The sequence below is a fragment of the Ranitomeya variabilis genome, chromosome 5, assembly GCF_051348905.1.
Source record: "Ranitomeya variabilis isolate aRanVar5 chromosome 5, aRanVar5.hap1, whole genome shotgun sequence".
NCBI lineage: Eukaryota > Metazoa > Chordata > Amphibia > Anura > Dendrobatidae > Ranitomeya > Ranitomeya variabilis.
Window position 1 is genome coordinate 393,508,198 of NC_135236.1, and position 23,127 is coordinate 393,531,324.

Sequence of the window (23,127 nt, forward strand, 5' to 3'; positions counted from 1 at the left end):
TTTATCACTTGGAAATTAAGCTTCTCCAATATATGTGGGAGAACATAATGCCTGTATGATTATTAGGAGGAGTACAAATGAGAGATTATATCTATCTATATCTCTCTATCTATATCTCTTTAAAAGGGTAGCCATACCCGTGAGCTTTCTCACATTTTTTTTTTTCATGTTAAATACACAAAGTTAAATGTATTTTATGTGATATGAGCACAAAGTAGCAAGTATTTGTGAAGTGTAAATGAAAAGATACATTTAAAAAAAAAAATATATATATATATATATATATATTATAAATCTGAAAATTGTGACGTTCATTTTTATTCAGCCTGTTGAATGAATACTATGTAGGACCACCTTCCTCTGCAATTCCTGCTGCAAGTATTTTGGGATATGTCAGCTTTGCACATCTAGAAGCTGAAATTTCGCCCAATTCTCGCTCAGTAAGATTGCATGACGAGCGTCTGTAAATAGCAATTTTCATGTCTTGCCACAGATTGCCAATAGGATTTAGGTCTGGACTGTGGTCCATTCAAACACATGAATATGCTTTGATGTAAACCATTCTGGCAGCATGGAAGGTGAACCTATGCAGCAGTCTCAAGTCTTCTGCAGCCTCTAAGGGTAGGTGCACACGTTGTGGATTTGACTGCGGATCTGCAGCAGTTTTCCATGCATTTTACAGTAGCATGTTAACCTATGGAAAACCAAATCCGCTGTGCACATGCTGCGGAAAATTCAGCACAGAAATGCTGCGGTTTATTTTCCGCAGCATGTAAGTTTTGTGCGGATTCCATAGCGTTTTACACCTATTGCTTAATAGGAATCCTTAGGTGTAAAAATGCAGGTGAAATCCGCACTAAATCCGCAGGTAAAACGCCATGGAATCCGCAACGTGTGCACATACCCTAACAGGTTTTCCTCCAGGATTACCGTGAATTTAGCTCCATCCTTCTTGCCACCAACTTTCCTGTCCCTGCTGACGAAGGCATCCCCACAGCATGATGCTGCCACCAACATATTTGATGATGGGGATGTTTTCAGGGTGATGTACAGTTTTAGTTTTTTACCACACATAGCATTTTGCGTTTAACCACTAAATGTTTTACTTTGGTCTAATGTGACCAGAGCACCTTCTTTCACATTCTAGCTGTGTCCCCAAATGGCTTTTTGCAAACTGGACTACTTACAGTTGCATTCAAACATTGTTTTCTTCTTGCCACATTTCCATAGAGGTCATATTTGTGGACCTGTCATACGGAAATATCCGTTAGATATTCAGAGCTTGACCTATTATTTTTTTTTTTTTTTTTCTTTTAAAGGGAACCTGTCGCCCCCAAAATCGATGGTGAGCTAAGCCCACCAGCATCAGGGGCTTATCTACAGCATTCTGTAATGCTGTAGATAAACCCCCGATGTATCCTGAAAGATGAGAAAAAGAGGTTAGATTATACTCACCCAGGGGCGTTCCCCGCTGCGGTCCGGTCCGGGGCCTCCCATCTTCTTGCGATGACGTCCTCTTCTTGTATTCACGCTTGCGGCTCCGGCGCAGGCATTCTCTGTCTGCCCTGTTGAGGGCAGAGCAAAGTACTGCAGTGCGCAGGTGCCGGGCCTCTCTGACCTTTCCCTGCGCACTGCAGTACTTTGCTCTGCCCTCAACAGGGCAGACAGAGAACGCCTGCGCCGGAGCCGCAGCGTGAATACTAGAAGAGGACGTCATCGTAAGAAGATGGGAGGCCCCGGACCGCGACACCCATCATACCGGGACCGCTCCTGGGTGAGTATAATCTAACTTCTTTTTCTCATCTTTTAGGATACATCGGGGGCTTATCTACAGCATTACAGAATGCTGTAGATAACCCCTGATGCCGGTGGGCTTAGCTCACCTTCCATTTTGGGGGTGACAGGTTCCCTTTTAAATATTTTTTTCTCTATTTTTCTATAACTTAACCCTGCTTTACTCTTCTCCACAAGTATATCCCTGATCTGTCTGGTGTGTTCCTTGGTTTTCATGATGCTGTTTGATCGTAATGTTCTCAAACAAACCTCTGAAGACCTTAAGGCTGTGTGCACACGTAGCAGATTTTTCGCGTTTTTTTTCGCTATAAAACCGCGAAAAAAACGCTCACATTAAGCATCCTATTTACCGTATTTTTCGGACTACAAGACGCACTTTTTCCCCCCAAAAAAAGGGGGGGGGAATGGGGGGTGCGTCTAATAGTCGCAATGCAGGCTTACCGTGGCGGCAGAGGTGCGGCGGCAGACGTGCGGGGATGAGGAGGTGCAGTGAGCGGGGTCCCTTTCCCCGGTGAGGTGATGTAGCAGCCCGGTAAGCAGCAGAGCCGGGTGAAAACTGTTGTTAGCGGTGGTGGCGGCCATCTTCCCGAGGCCGCAGGTGCGCAGATGAAGCGCTCTGCTTCCCGGGGCTTCAGGAAAATGGCCGCGGGAGGCCGCACGTGCGCAGATGGAGATCGCGGCGGCCATTTTCCTGAAACCAAGAACTTCAGGAAAATGGCCGCCGCGACGCCATACCTCTCACTGCGCCTCCTCATCCCAGCACCTCCTCATCCCAGCACCTCCTCATCCCAGCACCTCCTCATCCCAGCACCTCCTCATCACCCCACCTCTGCCGACACCATGCCTCCTGTGACCCTGCTCTGCCACCGCCAGCCCTCAGGTAAGATACTGTAAATTCGGACAATAAGACGGACCCCCATCTTATAAAAAAATATTTTTTTCTGCAATTTTCACCCCAAATTTGGGGTGCGCCTTATGGTCCGGTGCGTCTTATAGTCCGAAAAATACGGTAATAGAATGCAATACGCATTTTTTGTGCACATGCTGCATTTTTTTCCCGAGCGGAATTGCATTCCAGAAAAAAACGCAGCATGTTCATTAAATTTGCGGAATCGCGGGGATTCCGCACACCTAGGAATGCATTGATCTGCTTACTTCCTGCATGGGGCTATGCCCACCATGCGGGAAGTAAGCAGATCATGTGCGGTTGGTACCCAGGGTGGATGAGAGGAGACTCTCCTCCACGGACTGGGCACCATATAATTGTTAAAAAAAAATAATTAAAATAAAAAATCGTGATATACTCACCCTCTGATGGCCCCGGAGTCTTCCCGCCTCTCAGAGGTGCACGTGGCCGCTTCCGTTCCTATAGATGGTGTGTGTGTGAAGGACCTGCGATGACGTCGCGGTCACGTGACCGCGACGTCATCGAAGGTCCTGCACACACACCATCTATAGGAACGGAAGCCGCTGAGGAGATCGGCTGTTTGCGGAAGGTGAGTATAACCATTTTTTTTTAGATATTTTTTTTATTATTATTATTTTTAACTCTATCTTTTACTATTGATGCGGCATAGGCTGCATCAATAGTAAAAAGTTGGTCACACTTGTCAAACACTATGTTTGACAAGTGTGACCAACATGTCAATCAGTTTACCAAGCGATGCTACAGATCGCTTGGAAAACGCTAGCATTCTGCAAGCTAATTATGCTTGCAAAACGCTAGTTTTCTGCGGGAATATGCATGCCAATTCCGCATGCGATATACCCGCGGCAGGAGCTGCAGAATTGCCGCGGAAATTTCCGCGGCAATTCTGCAATGTGTGCATTTAGCATTACAGAATGCTGTAGATAACCCCTGATGCCGGTGGGCTTAGCTCACCTTCCATTTTGAGGGTGACAGGTTCCCTTTTAAATATTTTTTTTCTCTATTTTTCTCTAACTTAACCCTGCTTTACTCTTCTCCACAAGTATATCCCTGATCTGTCTGGTGTGTTCCTTGGTTTTCATGATGCGGTTTGATCCTAATGTTCTCAAACAAACCTCTGAGACCTTAACAGAACAGCTGTAGTTTTACTGAGAATAAATTACACACAGTTGGGCTCAATTTACTAATTGTGTTTTCTTGGGGCAATTGGTCACTCAGGATTTTATTTAAAGGTATCAGACTACAGGGGGCTGAATACAAATGCACGTCACAATTTTCAGGTTTTATATTTTTTACAAAATTAGAAAACTATCCTTTCCAGTTCACAAATAATTGCAGCTTAGTGTTGGTATATCGCATAAAATCTCAATAAAATACATTTGTTTGTGGGTGTAACCTGTAAAATGTAGAAAAGTTCACTGGGTATGAATACTTCTTCAAGGCACAATATAATGTATATGTGTGGTATTACATAGTGGGGAAAAAAAAATAAACCCTAAAAATCTGTTCATTTTAGTGGCGCTGTATCAGGACTTGTTTACAAAGAAATGTGGTTTTTATTGATGCAGTACTATTGTGGCATAGATGCACATCTTATTTTATTTTTTGGTGCAGTTGCGGCATCTGGAAAACTATAGTTTTGTAGTTTTCATTTTTTTTTTTTTTTCCTTTTTACATCTACAAATGGATTAACCCCCTCTGGCGCTTTGTCTGGCTCTTCCCACTTGCTCTGTAGCGGTGGCAAATTTGGGTTTATATTTGTGGCCTTGATGTCATCTTTGTATTGTATGGTGACATCAAGCCCACGGCTTAGTAATGGAGGAGCGTCTATAAGACACCTCTCCATTACTACTCCTATATTTATATGGTGAAGTATAAAGTCCTTTATTAGAAATACAACAAAACACACATTTCCATTTTTTTATTTTAAAAAGCCATCCCGGCTGAGAACAACTGGTGAAATGAGCTGCTGGGAGCGCAGCATCATTGACCAGCGGTGACATCATTGTGGTTACCGCCGGTCTGTGAGGTTTTTTTTTTTTTTTTTTCCCAGTATCAGGCTGATCTGTGGTGACCTCAGCATACATATACTAGATGGTGGCCCGATTCTAACGCATCGGGTATTCTAGAATATGTATGTATATAGCAGCCACATCGTATATAGCACAGGCCACGTAGTATATAGCAGACAAATACTACGTGGCCTGTGCTATATACTATGTGGCTGCTATATACATACATACATATTGTGGAATACCCGATGCGTTAATACAGGCCACGCAGTATATAACACTGCCCACATAGTATCTAACACTGGCCAGGTAGTATATAGCAGCCACGCGGTATATAACACAGCCCACGTAGTATATAGCAGTATGGGCACCATATCCCTGTTAAAAAAAAAAAATAATAATAATAATTAAAATAAAAAATAGTTTTATACTCACCCGCTGGGATCCAGCGAAGCTGTGCCAAAGCGTGCGAGACCGCTAAGTCTTCTGGGTAATTTCGCAATGCATCTCTGGGAATGGAAGCTGGCGGCAGCCGCACGCGCCTGGGCGGACTATGGAAGGTGAGAATAGCAGGTCTTTTGTTTTTTTTTATTATTTTTAACATGACATCTTTTTACTATTGATGCTGCATAGGCAGCATCAATAGTAAAAAGTTGGGGGGACACAGGGTTAATAGCGTTAACGGAGTGCGTTACCCGCGGCATAACGCGGTCCGTTAACTGTGGCAATAACCCTGTGTGCGCGTTGACTGGAGGGGAGTATGGACGGGAGCCAGACACTAACTGGACCGGAGTAGGGAGGGACTAATTCTCGGCCGGACTGTATCCGTCGCTGATTGGTCGCCGCAGCCAGGACAGGCAGCTGGCGTGACCAATCAGCGACGCGGGATTTCCATGACGGAAGTTGCCGACAGAAAGACTGAAGTACCCCTTAGACATATATATATATATATATATATATATATATATATATATATATATAACTAGATGGTGGCCCGATTCTAACGCATCGGGTATTCTAGAATATGTATGCGTAGTGTACATTGCGCAGCCCACGCAGTACATTGCGCAGCCCACGCAGTACATTGCGCAGCCCACGCAGTACATTGCGCAGCCCACGCAGTACATTGCGCAGCCCACGCAGTACATTGCGCAGCCCACGCAGTACATTGCACAGGCCACGTAGTGTATTGCCCAGCCCATGTAGTATATTGCGCAGCTCACATTGTATTTTGCGCAGCCCACGTATATAGCAATGTGGGCATGATATCCCTGTTAAAAAAATAAATAAATAAACTAAAAAATAGTTATAAACTCAACTTCCGTTGGCGCCTGGATCCAGGAAGCGGTTACCGACGCTTGGGATCCACCGAAGCTCCGCCGAGCTGCTCGCGCCGGCTGCCATCTTCCGTTCCCAGGATGCATTGCGAAATTACCCAGAAGACTTAGCGGTCTCGCGAGACCGCTAAGTCTTCTGGGTAATTTCGCAATGCAGCGCCGGGAACGGAAGATGGCGAGCGGCTCGGTGGACTATGGAGTGTGAGTATAGCAGGTTTTTTATTATTTTTAACATTACATTTTTTTACTATTGATGCCGCATAGGCAGCGTCAATAGTAAAAAATTGGGGACACACAGGGTTAATAGCGGCGTTTACGGAGTGCGTTACCCGCGGCATAATGCGGTCCGTTACCGCCGGCATTAACCCTGTGTGAGCGGCGACTGGAGGGGAGTATGCGGGCGCCGGGCAGTGAGTGCGGGGAGTAAGGAGCGGCCATTTTCTTCCGGCCTGAGCGCGTCGCTGATTGGTCGTGGCAATGGTCGTGGGCGTTTTTGCCACGACCAATCAGCGACTTGGATTCCATGACACAGGCCGCGACCAATGAATATCCGTGACAGAAAGACAGACAGAAGGACAGACGAAGTGACTCTTAGACAATTATATAGTAGATGAAAATACATCCGTAAAATACGCATAACACACGGCCCAATGATTCTCTATGTCCCAGCTCCTATCAGCCGTATTTTACGGATCCGTATTATACGGTCTTCTATGGCCGTATAAAATCGCAGCATGCTGCGTTTGTCACCGTATTGCGCAGTAAAATCGCCAATGAAAGTCTAAGGGGGCGAGAAAAATACGGATTACACACGGACCAGCAGTGTGACTTGCGAGAAATACGCAGCGGTGTTCTATAGAAAAGCCGGCAATTCAATTGCCAGCTTTTTATATACAGTGCCTACAAGTAGTATTCAACCCCCTGCAGATTTAGCAGGTTTACACATTTGGGATTAACTTGGCATTGTGACATTTGGACTGTAGATCAGCCTGGAAGTGTGAAATGCACTGCAGCAAAAAAGAATGTTATTTCTTTGTTTATTTTTTTTTTTTAAATTGGGCAAAGTTTTTTCAGAGGGTAATTTATTATTCAACCCCTCAACCCACCAGAATTCTGTTTGGTTCCCCTAAAGTATTAAGAAGTAGTTCAGGCCCAAAGAACAATGAGCTTCACATGTTTGGATTAATTATCTCTTTTTCCAGCCTTTTCTGACTATTTAAGACCCTCCCCAAACTTGTGAACAACACTCAAACATGGTCAACATGGGAAAGACAAAGGAGCATTCCAAGGCCATCATAGACAAGATCGTGGAGGGTCACAAGGCTGGCAAGGGGTACAAAACCCTTTCCAAGGAGTTGGGCCTACCTGTCTCCACTGTTGGGAGCATCATCCGGAAGTGGAAGGCTTATGGAACTACTGTTAGCCTTCCATGGCCTGGACAGCCTTTGAAAGTTTCCTCCCGTGCCGAGGCCAGGCTTGTCCGAAGAGTCAAGGCTAACCCAAGGACAACAAGGAAGGAGCTCCGGGAAGATCTCATGGCAGTGGGGACATTAGTTTCAGTCAATACCATAAGTAACGTACTCCACCGCAATGGTCTCTGTTCCAGACGAGCCCGTAAGGTACCTTTACTTTCAAAGCGTCATGTCAAGGCTCGTCTACAGTTTGCTCATGATCACTTGGAGGACTCTGAGACTGACTGATTCAAGGTTCTCTGGTCTGATGAGACCAAGATCGAGATCTTTGGTGCCAACCGCACACGTGACGTTTGGAGACTGGATGGCACTGCATACGACCCCAAGAATACCATCCCTACAGTCAAGCATGGTGGTGGCAGCATCATGCTGTGGGGCTGTTTCTCAGCCAAGGGGCCTGGCCATCTGGTTCGCATCCATGGGAAGATGGATAGACGGCCTACCTGGAGATTTTGGCCAAGAACCTCCGCTCCTCCATCAAGGATCTTAAGATGGGTCGTCATTTCATCTTCCAACAAGACAACGACCCAAAGCACACAGCCAAGAAAACCAAGGCCTGGTTCAAGAGGCAAAAAATCAAGGTGTTGCAGTGGCCTAGTCAGTCTCCTGACCTTAACCCAATTGAAAACTTGTGGAAGGAGCTCAAGATTAAAGTCCACATGAGACACCCAAAGAACCTAGATAACTTGGAGAAGATCTGCATGGAGGAGTGGGCCAAGATAACTCCAGAGACCTGTGCCGGCCTGATCAGGTCTTATAAAAGACGATTATTAGCTGTAATTGCAAACAAAGGTTATTCCACAAAATATTAAACCTAGGGGTTGAATAATAATTGACCCACACTTTTATGTTTAAAATTTATAAAAATTTAACTGAGCAACAAAACTTTTTGGTTTGTAAGATTTATGCACCTGTTAATAAATCCTGCTCTTGTTTGAAGTTTGAAGGCTCTAACTTATTTGCATCTTATTAAACCTGCTAAATCTGCAGGGGGTTGAATACTACTTTTAGGCACTGTGTGTGTGTGTGTGTGTGTGTAGATAGATAGATAGATAGATAGATAGATAGATAGATAGATATATATAGATACACACACACACACACACACACACACACACACACACACACACACACACACACACACACACACACACACACACACACACACACTTTATATACTGTATATATGTTTTAACGAACATTTGAGCACATAAATCCATTAGATGTCGGTTTTGCAAGCCTGCGAGAAAATATCGCAGTACGGATGCCATATGGATTACATACGGAGGATGCCATGCGCAAAATACGCTGCCACACCCTACCTACGGATGACATACGGATCACTATTTTGGGAACATTTCTGCCTATTACGGCCGTAAAATACGGACCGTATTTACATACGCTGAGTGTGACGCCGGCCTTAAAGGTCAAGAAGTTCTGCACTCCCTCCCTTCCAAGCTCCGCTGTGTGCCCAAAACAGTGGTTTACTCCTTCATATGTGATATTGGCATGCACAGGAGAAACTACACAACAAATTTTGAGGTCCAGTTTTTCCTGTTAACATTGTCAAAATAAAAACAAAAATGTGGATCTGAAGTACATTTTTTTTTTTTTTTGTGAAAAAGTTAAATGTTCATTTTTCTTTTCCCCTTCACATTCCAAAAATTCCTGTGAAGCACCTGAAGGGGTAATAAACTTTGTTTGACATATCTCTGTGATTTAAGGGCATGAAAATTCAAAGTTGGAAAAATTGCATCATTTTCAAAATTTTCGCCAAATTTGTGTTTTTTTCACGCAATTCATGTCAAAGAAATTTTACTAATATCGTGAAGTACAATGTCACGAAGAAACACACTCCGACTCTGAAGCGTTCCAGAGTTATTACGACAGTTGTCAGAATTGTAAAAATTTGGCCTGTTCATTAATATGCAAACCTCCCTTGGGGGGGGGGGGGGGGGTTAAAGGGGTTAATATGTACATGCTCCATGATGCTTTGCCGAGTCATTACATAGAGGTGCAAGTTACAAAAAAAGCAGTAAAGCCGCACCCTATAATTATATAGTCTCTATGGACATCAGGGCGCACGTCCTCACCAGGGGGTCCATCCCAGATAGAACATCCAAATCCAAACTGAGGAAAAGGACAGCGCCACACCAGATAGTGAAAAGCAGCTCACATATTTATTCTGCCTCCTGCGGCTTGACAAAGGTCTTTGGACCGAAACGTTGCCGCAGGAGGCAGAATAAATACCGTATGTGAGCTGCTTTTCACTATCTGGTGGGGCGCTGTCCTTTTCTTCAGTTTGGATTACATAGAGGTGATCTAAGCACCCCTTTTACACACTCCAACCAAATAGGAATGTAAGTAGCCACTGATTGCCTATAGCTGTCACCTAACATTATTTATGACCAGGGAGAATAATTACAACACTCTGGAGACGTGGCCAGGATCCCAAGAGTCAGACCTCCCCCATTATATTACACTGCTGAACTATGCTAAACATGCAGTACATGGTCTGTGTATTTAGTTGCTTGTTTGACCAGCATTAACAGAGCAAACTATTTGTTGGAACTGAATTATGTATGAGTTTTTTCCAGTTTTTGTTAGGATTTTTTTTTTTAAGGAGCATATAGGTTAGTAGCCCTGTTGGTATCATCCATGCACAGGTGACCTCATTTACCAAACACTTGGCACTCTGTTAAAGGGAACCTGTCACCGCCAAAATCGATGGTGAGGTAAGCTCACCGTCATTGGTGGCTTATCTACAGCATTCTGGAATGCTGTAGATAAGCCCCCGATGTTACCTGAAAGGAGAAAAAGAGGTTAGATTATACTCACCCAGGGGCGGTCCCGCTGCGGTCCGGTCCGATGGGCGTCTCAGGTCCGCTCCGGCGCCTCCTATCTTCATTCCATGACGTCCTCTTCGGGTCTTTACGCTGTGGCTCCGGCGCAGGCGTACTTTGTCTGCCCTGTTGAGGGCAGAGCAAAGTACTGCAGTGCGCAGGCGCCGGGCCTCTCTGTCCTTTCCCACACCTGCGCACTGCAGTACTTTGCTCTGCCCTCAACAGGGCAGACAAAGTACGCCTGCGCCGGAGCAGCGGTGTGAAGACCAGGAGAGGACGTCATGGAATGAAGATGGGAGGCGCCGGAGCGGACCGGAGACGCCCATCGGAGCGGGACCGCCCCTGGGTGAGTATAATCTAATGTCTTTTTCTCCTCTTTCAGGTAACATCGGGGGCTTATCTACAGCATTCCAGAATGCTGTAGTAAGCTCACCGGCATCGGGGGCTTATCCTCACCATCGATTTTGGGGGTGACAGGTTCCATTTAATAGACAGTAGGTTTAATGTGCCACAATATCATGATATGCCTATGTGTGATAACTTTGTCTGCAGCACTGCAGAGCCTTCTACATTTATTCTCCGTGCAGTGATGCCTTTCATAAGCTACTGTAAGACTTTAACAAGTAAATGAAGATTTGTCAAATACCTCTCCATTGAGAGATGGGGCAAAATCCAGCATGCCGTATTGTGCCCCCTCCGTTATGTCCCATCGCTGGACACTCAGAAGACCTCTGGTAAATGTTCCACGCAGCGACACTGCTCTAATTTTTGTCACTGTGAATTTAGCACCATTACTTGGATCTGCTTCTTCCATTGTTCTACTTCGTACAAGCCTGTATGCACTTCCCATATAAAGCAGATTTCTAACACTGTTAATTGTTTCAGCTGGTGATTTTGATAAAATATGGAAAGAACACTGCAAAGATGAAGGAATACTTTGTGAATATGCTGTTGCAATGAAAAACTTAGCAGATAATCACTGGTCGAAGAAGTGTGAAGGAGAAGGCCGGATAGAGTGGTGCCTCGGGTAACTATCATATCTTTAGTACATTAATATTGAATTTAATACACTGTCCTCTTTTAAATTGTGTGCCTAAATGCATTTTCCAGTGAGAATTACGCCTGTGCTGTACAATAGAATTGTGATCTAACACTAGGAGTTGGCTCTGGACCCATCCTGTATCTCTAAGACTGATTTTATTTCGTCATATATATATATTTTTTTTTTCTATACAGTAGACTGTGCCACCATTTTTTATTTTTTATTTTTCCTCATTTTATAAATAATTCCATGTAGGAAGACAAGGAAAAAAACAAAACATTAAAATAAAAAAATCATAGCGTATCCTAAACCGCATGCCGGATTGTCCTCCATTCAAAGTAATAATGCTAGAGGAGAATACAGAGAGTCATTTAAATGGATTCTGTCTGCAGGTTTTTGCTATATAATCTGAGGACAGCATGAAATGGGGGCTGAGACACAGATTTCAGAGATGTCACTTATTAGACTGTGTGCTATTGTTTTATCAGCAGGAGATTATCACTGTCTGGAATACAGTTCTTGTGATCCCTAGTCTGAGCATGCCCCCTCCCATGATAAGCAGCTCTCTGTCAATAGACTTTGTACACAAAATCTGTGGTGTGAGCAGGATCAGCTTTTCAGCTCTGCTACATCCAAAATCTCTGTATCACAACTTCTGCTAACAATAAGCTTAAAGAGGCATCGTTGGCATGCATTATGCTGTTATCAGATGAGGTAGCAAAAACCTGGTGACAGATTTGCTTTTAGAAGGGAACTGCGTTTTCAACAAACTTTGCATAAATCAGTGCTTCAGGGATATAAAAGAAACTTTGTAATCTAGCTTAGAAGGCCGCTTCCTTCCCCATTTATTAGCCACTGTGCTTTCCCGTTCCTCCTGAACTTGCCATTTACTCTGAAGAAATCGCTCAGAGTTTGGTGTCATTTGGCAGCCCATTATACTCTATGGAGAGAGACACGGTAATAGAAAACAAGCAGAGGGAGAGAGAATCCTGCTGAGCTTTTTAACAAGTTTTTTACCTCGCCACAGAGCTGGATTCACATCTACACAGCTCAGTGTTGCAGTATAACTTCCTCCATACCTCTGCTGCTAAAAAATGCTGACGTGCAGGAATATATCTCGCTGTGTCCTATGGGAGAGATTTCAAATTACAGATCGAGCCTGCAAAGGGGAAATATGGTGAATATGCAGGAAACTAGACATGTAATGGTATTATTCCTTATGAACACACACAGGACAGTAGATTATAAAAAGTTTGAAAGTACAGTTGCTCTTTAAAGTCAAAGCTGGCGCTTTGTGATCTAGAACACATTTTAGCCACTGCGTGGACCGCTTGGCAGAAGACACCTATGTACAGCTAAAAACAAGGTTGTGTTATCTGCAGTACCTTTCTCAGTTAGCCTTGACCAAAAATGACCCCACATCTGGCTGTAAATAAACCGCTGTCTGATTTGGCTTCAGGTTCTCTAGTCTTCCGAAGGCCTGAAATCTTCAGAAAGTCATGCTGTACGAGCCGCTCTAACAGCTTCTGGAGCTTTTAGTTTATAGGCCTAAACCTACATGTAGTTTTTGTATTGTAAATGTCTCCTAAATTTCTACCAATTATTATAAAACCTTGATATTTTGTACCTTTTTTGTTTCCATTTAAACAATTACTTTAACAAATTAAATATTTTTTTTCAGTGTGTGTCAAGATTATTTCTACAATGGAGGCAAAAGAAAAGCAATTGAAAAAGATGCAAGGAGAGCCGCCTTAAGTAATCCCCAGCCTCCTAGCTCTAATGGTTCCCTTCTATCTGGCCTTGATTCAGCTGTCAGCACATCAAATCAAAAGTACGTATATCTTTGTGTGTGGAGAGTATTTCTAATATAAGCAAAATAGCATGCGTCTGAAATGAAGGGGCACGTTTTACCGTTAGCGGACGTAGTGGTAAATGGTTTTCTCTCTTGGCGATGGCCCTTTCTGTATGGAGCTTGCTCCGTACGTAGCCAGCACCTGGCAGTTACTGATGTGATAAGAGCTAGCTTCGATTGTATCCGTTTACCCTCTTAAATCTGTCAACATGATAGTGGCATTTAAAGGGTCTCTAACATGGCAGCCTAGGGGACATCTAAAGCTCCCTTGTCTGCTACGGTATTATTCCTATAAAGGTCATATGGTAACCTCAGGCACACATTAAGTGCTCGTGTCTTCAACTATGCAGAATGCACCCTTGCTAAAGGCTAACTAAGCCGAAACGTTGGTATGTGCGCTTCTGCTAAAAAGTTCTCTTCTGTTTATCCTTGGCTGTGAAATCCCGGATTTGAATTTGATTAAATAAATCTTTTTTCAACTGCAACCTGACTTCTCTACTTAATGTGTGCCCGAGGTTACTATATGGACATTATTCAGTTTCTTTTCCTCGGTGGCACCAACCTTGTTTACGAAGTGATTGTGATTATTCCTATAAAGTCCAACCTTTAGCTGGGCTTGATAGACGAGCAGTTTACAGTGCAGTGTATTAATGAAGTATGTGTGTATATGTATATAGTAGGGAAAATAAGTATTTGATACGCTGCCGATTTTATACGTTTTCCACCTACAAAGAATGGAGAGATCTGTAAGTTTTATCGCAGGTACATCTCAACTGTGAGAGACAGAATCTAAAAATAAAAGCTAGAAAATCACATTGTAGGATTTTTTTTTAATAATTATCTTGCATTTTATTGCATGAAATAAGTATTTGATCACCTACCAACCAGCAAGATTTCTGGCTCTCACAGACCTGTTAGTTTTTCTTTAAGAAGTCCTCCTGCTATTCACTCATTACCTGTATTAAATGCTCCTGTTTGAACTCGTTTCCTGTATAAAAGAAACCTGTCCACTCACTGTCACACTCCAATCTCTCCACCATTGCCAAGACCAAAGAGTTGGGCTACAGGACAATGGGCAGGCAGCTTGGTGAGAAGGCGACAACTGTTGGCACAATAATTAGAAAATGGAAGAAACACAAGATGACTGTCAGTCTTCCTCAGGGCTCCATGCCAGATCTCGTTTTGTGGAGTAAGGATGATTCTGAGAGAGGTCCGGAATCAACCCAGAACTACACGGGAGGACCTTGTCAATGGCCTGAAGAGATCTTGGACCAAAGTCTCAACCATTACCATTAGGGTACCGTCACACAGTGCAATTTTGATCGCTACGACGGTACGATTCGTGACGTTCTAGCGATATCGTTACGATATCGCAGTGTCTGACACGCAGCAGCGATCAGGGACCCTGCTGAGAATCGTACGTCGTAGCAGATCGTTTGGAACTTTCTTTCGTCGCTTGATCACCCGCTGACATCGCTGGATCGTTGTGTGTGACAGCGATCCAGCGATGCGTTCGCTGGTAACCAGGGTAAACATCGGGTAACTAAGCGCAGGGCCGCGCTTAGTAACCCGATGTTTACCGTGGTTACCAGCGTAAAAGTAAAAAAAAAAAAAAAAACCGTACATGCTCACCATCTGATGTCCGTCCGGTCCCTTGCCGTCCGCTTCCCGCTCTGACTGTCTGCCGGCCGGAAAGTGAGAGCAGATCACAGCGGTGACGTCACCGCTGCACTCTGCTCTCACTGTACGGCCGGATCTGTCAGAGCAGGAAGCGGACGGCAAGGGACCGGACGGACATCAGATGGTGAGCATGTACGGTTTTTTTTTTTTTACTTTTACGATGGTAACCACGGTAAACATCGGGTTACTAAGCGCGGCCCTGCGCTTAGTAACCCGATGTTTATCCTGGTTACCCGGGGACTTCGGCATCGCTCCAGCGCCGTGATTGCAACGTGTGACCGCAGTCTACGACGCTGGAGCGATAATCATACGATCGCTGCGACGTCACGGATCGTGCCGTCGTAGCGATCAAAATTGCACTGTGTGACGGTACCCTAAGTAACACACTGCCCTGTCATGGATTGAAATCTTGCATCTTGTGGGGTGTGGCTGGCACACAATGTTCCCTGAGAGCTTGGAGTATTTTCTCCTGATTAGATCCCCTGTGGCTAAGACAGACTTGCCAGTCAGCTTCTATCTTTATTGCCTGCATTCTCAGACACCAAAGAGAGGGTCTGGAGACACTCCTCAGTGAGGAGGCCTGAGAATGAGGCGTGGAAAGGTCACTAAAGGCATAAAGCCTGAAAATCAAGATGGTTCATCTGCGGACATTGTCTCAGCAAAGTGCAGCTGAACATCAAAGAGAAACTGCAGCCAGATTAGAGAGACTTGCTCTCTGTACCTCTGCAGAGGATGTGGGAAGCCTGGGGAAGGAGGCGGCATCCCAGCCTTCAAGGAAAGGTATAACACACTCCTCACATAATGCTGCTGAGGGCTTAGATAACAGCCATGATTCAATCCTGCCTACCCATGTCTCCTCTCCAGGGGAAACCGTGCAGGAGACTTCTTCTCAGCCTTCAGAACCCACTCTCGCAGATGTGATAAAGGCTAGATCTCAATACAACAAATCCCTGGTCAATATCGCAGTACAAGTGACGTGTATAACGGAAGAAGTGACCATTGTTAGACAGGATGTAAGAAAATCAGCTGAAAGAACTACCGAACTGGAAGAGAGACTGAGTAAAATGGAGGACGTGTTGTGTCCATGAGAAGGGATGTCCAGCAACCTTGTAGACGGGAGTAGAGAAAGCTGGAAAAAGAGGGCGCAATAGGGTCCTAACTGATGAACAATGAGGTGTAAAGGAAGGGAATCCTCTCACCTAGTATGGCTACAAAGCAACGTGTATCTCGCATATATAATTATCACACGGCTGCTGCAAGAATACCGATCATGAGGACCAAATTGGATGAAGACTATGTGACGGTGCCACTCATGCACTGCCAATGATAAGTTCACAGTATATCCAACGGGAAATATTGAATGATTTATTGATTTTTGCAGAGTCAACGCGTTTTGAGGCCACACAGGACCTCTTCATCCGGACAGAAACCAGAAAAAGGAACAGGCATATCAACATGAGGTCAGATTGCCAGTGTACTGTGCATTGGCAATCTGACCTGGTGTTGATAAACCGGTCCATAAACTAAAAAAGGGCATGTCAAAAAGTGGAGGAAATTTGGGCACCTTGGTTAGATGGTCCTGACCTAGCACCCTTGACTTTGTCAATGATATTATGTGTGTTCTGTTTGGTGACGTACTATATAAGGATATTTAGTCATATAGAATAAGATATGTTTTCATATGGCTTGCCTGTCTAGATGTCTCCACTGGGACCTGTTATGTTTTGCATTTTTACTTCCTGGAAGACAATCACTCTGATAATGCTATCGATAAGTACTTGTATTTGTTTTGATCTACTATTGAGGTCGATTAATGGATATTTTGTTTTCTCCACAGCAATATATGGATGTTGGATTGTTGGAGGCTGTTTTTGTTTTGAATTTTGATTTTTGTAACATGATGATTTCTTTTGGAAAATGTTAATAAAAAGGTGTCTAATTTAAAAAAAAAAAAAATTAAAAATAAATACATTTAAAAAAATAAAATAAAATATCCTGCAGGACACGCAAGGTGCCCTTCCTCACGCCAGCACAAGTCCAGGCCCATTTGAAGTTCGCCAGTGACCATCTAGATGATCCAGAGGAGGCATGGGTAAAGCTCATATAGTCAGATGAGACCAAAATAGAACTTTTTGGTATTATTATTAGAGCACCATTCAATGGTGCTTTACATGTGAAAAGTCGAATACATAATAAAAAATAAGTACAATAATATTGAACAAAACGAGTCACTGACTGCTACAGAAGGAGAGAGGACCCTTCCTGCAAGGGCTCACAGTGTTCGGAGGAAGAAGAATGAGGAGAACAACCTCAAGACAACACAGTCCCAACCGCGAAGCTTGATGGGGGAAACCTCATATTTTGGGGGTGCTTTTCTGCAAAGGGGGCAGGATGACTGCACCGTATTGAAGGGAGGATGGATGGGGTCCTGTATCGTGAGATTTTGGTCAACCATCTGCTTCCCCCTCAGTAAGAGCATTGAAGATTGGTCGTGGCTGGGTCTTCCAGCATGACAATCATCCAAAACGCACAGCTAGGGCAACTAAGGAGTGGCTCCCTAAGAAGCATTTCATGGTTCTGTAGTCGCCTAGTCAGTCTCCAGACCTGAACCCAATAGAAAATGAGCCGGAGTCTGTATAAAATGGCCCGACTCTAAAATACAGGGTGGGCCATTTATATGGATACACCTCGGTGGGCCATTTATAAAGTTGGATCCAAAATGTCCGACTTCAAAATGGCCGCCATGGTCACCACCCATCTTGAAATGTTTTCCCCCTCCCATATACTAATGTGCCACAAACAGGAAGTTAATATCACCAACCATTCCCATTTTATTTAGGTGTATCCATATACGTGGCCCACCCAGGTGTATCCATTTAAATGGCCCACCCTGTATATAATTGGGTACAGTAGTTGAGTGCAGGATGTGATGTAAACGGTTTATAACTTGGGGAAAGTTATAAAATGTCCTATAAATGTCTGTTCTAGTCCTGATCTAGGCTTTTAGCTGAGATGAATCTGTACTGCACTTTATGTACATGATCCGTAGTGAGGCAATGCTGTTGAGTCGAAGTCAGGGAAATTGAGGAGTCTGAGTCTGTGGTCTGGCTTACTGACTTCTCAGCCCTGTAGAAAATTTTTGGAGGGAGCGTAAACTCCCTGTTGCCCAGTGAGACAGCGACAACACCTGAAAGATCTGGAGAAGATCTGTATGGAGGAGTGGGCCAAAATCCCTGCTGCAGTGTGTGCAAACTTGGTCAAGAACTGCACGAAACGTCTGACCTTTGTAGTTGCAAACAGAGGTTTCTGTACCAAATATTAAGTTCTGTTTTTCTATCGTATCAAACACTTATTTCATGCAATAAAATGCTAAATTAATTATGTAAAAATCATACAATATGATTTTCTGGTTTTATTTTTAGCTTCTGTCTCTCACAGTTGAAGTGTACCTATGATAAAAATTACAGAGCTCCATTCTTTGTAGGTGGGAAAACTTACACTGCAAATTTTGCATCAAATACTTCTTTTCCCCACTGTGTATAATAGGTAATTTCTTGTTTTTTTGTTTCTTGTCTCTGCACCTAGCACTCCCTACCTGATTGCGCACTACACTCTGTACTTGTTTCCGTGTGCTTCAAATCCCAGTTCTCTTCTGGGCAGAGCTAGTGAAACATGCGGACTGCCCTTATTTTTTCAGTTTGGTATTGAATATGAAGGTGCCATATACCTTTTAGCTTTTCTGACCACAGACTATATATAATTGGGCATTTCTGTTTATTTGAGGGGGGTTGCATGTGGGAGAAGGGTTGTGTGTGTTTATTTTTTTCCCCCTCATTTATGGCTGACCCCAGCCCTATTGGTAAATTGTAATAGAGGAGATTATCCGTCGTGTACACTGTTGCGGAGGGACAGCTGCTCTCGGCCTGCTGCTGCCAGGTAGGTAGTTGCTGTAGGCGTACTACAACAGACGCAGTGTTATTCATGCTTCAGTACCGCATGCTAGCTAACACTTGATAAATTAGAAAACGTATTTTGGCTTCGTTCATTGCTTCGTCCAGTGGATAAATGATTGGAGATGATGAATTGCCATATGCTTTTGTTTGCTTACATATAGAATGTGTTTTAGTGGTTTCATTTATATTGCAATCATTTACCTTGATCAGCCTTGTAATATGTTGACTTGAAGAAGTGTGTGTGTGTGTGTGTGGTGGGGGGGAGGAGGAAGATTATGGGATAATTTGTCATGTATATTCTTCTAAAAAAGGAGTTTGTGGCTTTAATGCTCAATGAACAAATGCCTCAATCAGTCGTACCAATTTATCGATCTAGTAAGGGTATGTGCGCATAGTGTCTCTTTCAAGTTGATGTTTCCTGAAAAAGCATTAAAATAACCCAAAAGAATTAAGAAAAGCACTAGTGATGAGCGAACGTGCTCGGAAAACGTCTTATCAGAGCATGCTCGGGTGTTGTCCGAGTATCTGGGCGTGCTCATATGTTATGTGCGAGCCTCTGTGGCTGCATGATTTACGACTGCTAGACAGCCTCAACACGTGTGGGGATTGGTAACAAACAGGACATTCCCATATGTGTCCAGACTGTCTAACAGCCGCCAATGGTGTAGCTACAGTGACAGGAACCTAATATACGAGCACTACAAGATACTCGGCTAACACCAGAGCGTGCTCAGATAAGACGTTATCAAGCACGGTTGCTCATCACTAATAAGCACAGCAAATCATTTTGATATTGCTGTTCATATGTTCCGTTGTTTGTAACTTTTTTTTATTTTTTTAACGGTTTCGGTCTCGATGGTCATGAAGCTACTGAAACATACTTCAGGTGGCGTCTGCTATATTAAATATGAAGTTTAGAAGAAAATAAAAAATAACATTCACAGCAAAGCCACCACAAAAGAAGCGAGAGAAGGCACAGTGTGCACAAACTCCTTATTGTGGCTCTAGTCCTGAGAAGTAACATTTTTATCTTCTCCCTCTCCAAAGTTTCATCAGTGGGAATAGTAAGAGAATGTTTTTTGTTGCTGCACACCATCTCATATACTGTGGACACTTTACAATGATCTGCAAGCTAATATTCTTACTAAAGAAGTGATTTGGTTACGTGAAAAAAAAAAAAAGTCATGGGTTTGTTACATGTAGGGCTGCAGTCACACATCAGTGTCAGTTTAACAGATTCTGAAGAAATCAATTTTTACTAAATGGGTCTCTGCTGATTTAAAAAAAAAAAAATCTGACTTCACACTGACATTTCACATGGATGTGTGAATGCAGTCTTAAGGAACACTGCAGAAGAAAATCTCATTCACAAGGTTTTAGGCAGCATGTCTGTTTTATGCGACAGATTTCACACATTCGCAGCATTTCTGCAACAAAGTCCCATGGGGATTGTCATTCAATGTATATGAAATCATGTATCCATGAAGGCAACATATGAAATATAAATACGTGAACTGATTTTTTTAACTAGGTTGCCATACAGGTGAAATATTGTATCCATCCCAAAGGTATCTACAGATGAAATATATTTTTTTTCTGTAGACCTCCATCTGTTCGGATTAACTCCTAAACTGTCCCTTCGTTAGACAAGTTTCTTATGAATATTCAGCCCCTAAAAATCAATGCTACATCTGTTCTTGTCAAGCGTTAACTAAATAGTTGTAGCACTAGATTGATGGGGTGGCACAAGCCTCTACCAAAGTTCACAAGTTGCTTAATTATACTTTGTACTGAGAAAAAGCCTGACCACAGCAGGGATTAAATTTGTCATCGCCAATACGAAGCTAAATGCATAACTAACCTTGACAGTGCTTTAGTTTGTTGGAAGGCTGAGTTTCCAAAGAGCATCTGACAAGTGAGATGTTGAATTTTGTTGGTTGTCCTTGGGCAACTACATTCAATTTGCTTGTGCTAGTATTAGTGCATCTTCCCTAATGTATGATGTGCCAGTCTTGGCTTTAAAGCAGAATTTGCAAAAAGAATGTAGTGTAGTCTATTAAAGAAGTGCTCAAGTTTTTAATATATACTTGCCTTGTAATGTCTTCACATCCTGTTCCGTCCAGATGTGTCCGGATCCCAGAATTCCAAGCGGCGGAAGTTCACCGACTGCCATATTGGGACACCCAAGTGATGAGTGTCTCAATATGGAAACTGCTGGTGGTACCACCAGCGAAACACCGTCGCAACACACACGCGCACACTGTAAGCGCCGTACGCAACACACGCGCGCTCACACACACTATACGCCGTACGCAACACACACTGTATGACATACACTGTATACGCCATATGCAACACACACACACACACTGTATACGCCGTATGCAACACACACACGCAACACTCACACACACACTGTATATGCCGTATGCAGCCTCTTGCGCGGTACCACCAGCGAAACACCGTCGCAACAAACACACACACACGCCGTACGCCCCACACACGCGCTCACACACACTGTGAACGCCGTACGCAACACACACACACTGTATGACACTGTATACGCCGTATGCAACACACACTGTATACGCCGTACGCAACACACACACACACACACACACACACACACACACACACACACACACACACACACACACACACACACACACTGTATACGCCGTATGCAGCCTCTTGCGCAGTACCACCAGTGGAACACCGTCGCGAACACGCCACCGCCGGGATCAGCTGTATGAATTACCGACCACCGCCATCTTTTTACAGGAGGAGCGCATGCGCAGTTTTAATGTGACTGCCACTACCTGTCTGCACAAAGATGGCGGCGATCTGATATACTGTACCTGCGTGAATTCCACGCAGGCACAGTGAATCATTCGGCTGATTGCGGCTGCAGATGCGCGACGTGTCTACAGGCAGCGGAAGCCGGTCACATTAAAGGGGTTTTCCCATGAACGAAAGTTAATTTAAAAAAAAAAAATTGTCTGTGTCTGACCGTGTACGGTAAAGGAAAAACACTGTGTGCACCACCTCAGATGGTGCTCAAGTATAATGTATAATAAAGAAAACTTGGCACTCAACTTCTAGAATATTTTTGGATTTTTTTAATGCAGCCAGAAAATATAGACGTTTCGGCCTCACTGGCCTTCATCAGTAACGGACTGCAGTATAATGGTTAATCGCGAGTGACACCATAGGCACTTTAAATGTGTCTAGTCATGCACTAGGCGCTGGGCATGGAGCCTGTATAAGATTGTACCTGGGTGGGGGTGCCAGCGTGCAGTCATCAGTGAAGCGGTATCCACCGTCCTAGCTAAGTTAGTCCCGCCCCTTCCTCTCTTATACCAGTGCTCCCCACATGTTCGCTCACAGCTGACCAGCGGTGGATACCGCGTCACTGATGACTGCACGCTGGCACCCCCACCCACCCAGGTGAGCTTTTGAACCCCTTCCATACCGCAATTTTTACTTGCACTGGTTTGGACCAAATTTTATGGCTAGTCATTTTCTTTACTAGGTACTCTCTTATACAGGCTCCATGCCCAGCGCCTAGTGCATGACCAGACACATTTAAAGTGCCTATGGTGTCACTCCTATTATTGCACTGAACGCGATTAACCATTATACAGCAGTCCGTTACTGATGAAGGCTAGTAAGGTTGAAACGTCTATATTATTTTCCGGCTGCATTAAAAAAATCCAAAAATATTCTAGAAGTTGTGCCAAGTTTTCTTAATTATTATTGACCGTGTACGGAGCATACCACATCTCCTGAGCAGGGGAGGAAGCAAAAGACAATACTCGCATTACAGCAGGGGATCACAGAGGATTTCTTTTGTCAGGTAAAATATGTCACTGACTTTTTAAACAATATTTTACCTCACAAGATGTATCCTCTTCAATCTCCTGCTGTATTGTCTTTTGCTTCCTCCCCTGCCCAGGAGCTGTGGTATGTTCTTACACGGTCAGACACAATTTTTAAAATGATCTTTCGTTCGTGGGAAACCCCTTTTTAAAAAGCAAATATCAACGCCAACATGGCTCCTCCTAAAAAGTGCGCCAATGAAAGGAAAGCAGCAAAGGAGATTCTCAACGCTGCAAAGCCTGACCCCATTGTGACATTACCACCATCCCAATGTGATAGCATTGGGCCTCCATCTAGTAGTTTTATAATTACTAGTGTACACATGGAATTTTGCA

The 23,127-nt window shown here is 43.8% G+C and overlaps 1 protein-coding gene across 1 annotated transcript in view; it reads left to right on the forward strand.

Annotated features, from left to right (window-relative positions):
• SAMTOR (S-adenosylmethionine sensor upstream of mTORC1) overlaps window positions 1-23,127 on the forward strand; it is a 48,989-nt gene that overhangs the window by 20,369 nt on the left and 5,493 nt on the right. Inside the window, exons 2-3 of the mRNA XM_077265054.1 lie at window positions 11,272-11,413; window positions 13,110-13,259. Coding sequence (XP_077121169.1) covers window positions 11,272-11,413; window positions 13,110-13,259 — 292 coding nt within the window. The remainder of the gene's footprint in view (window positions 1-11,271; window positions 11,414-13,109; window positions 13,260-23,127) is intronic.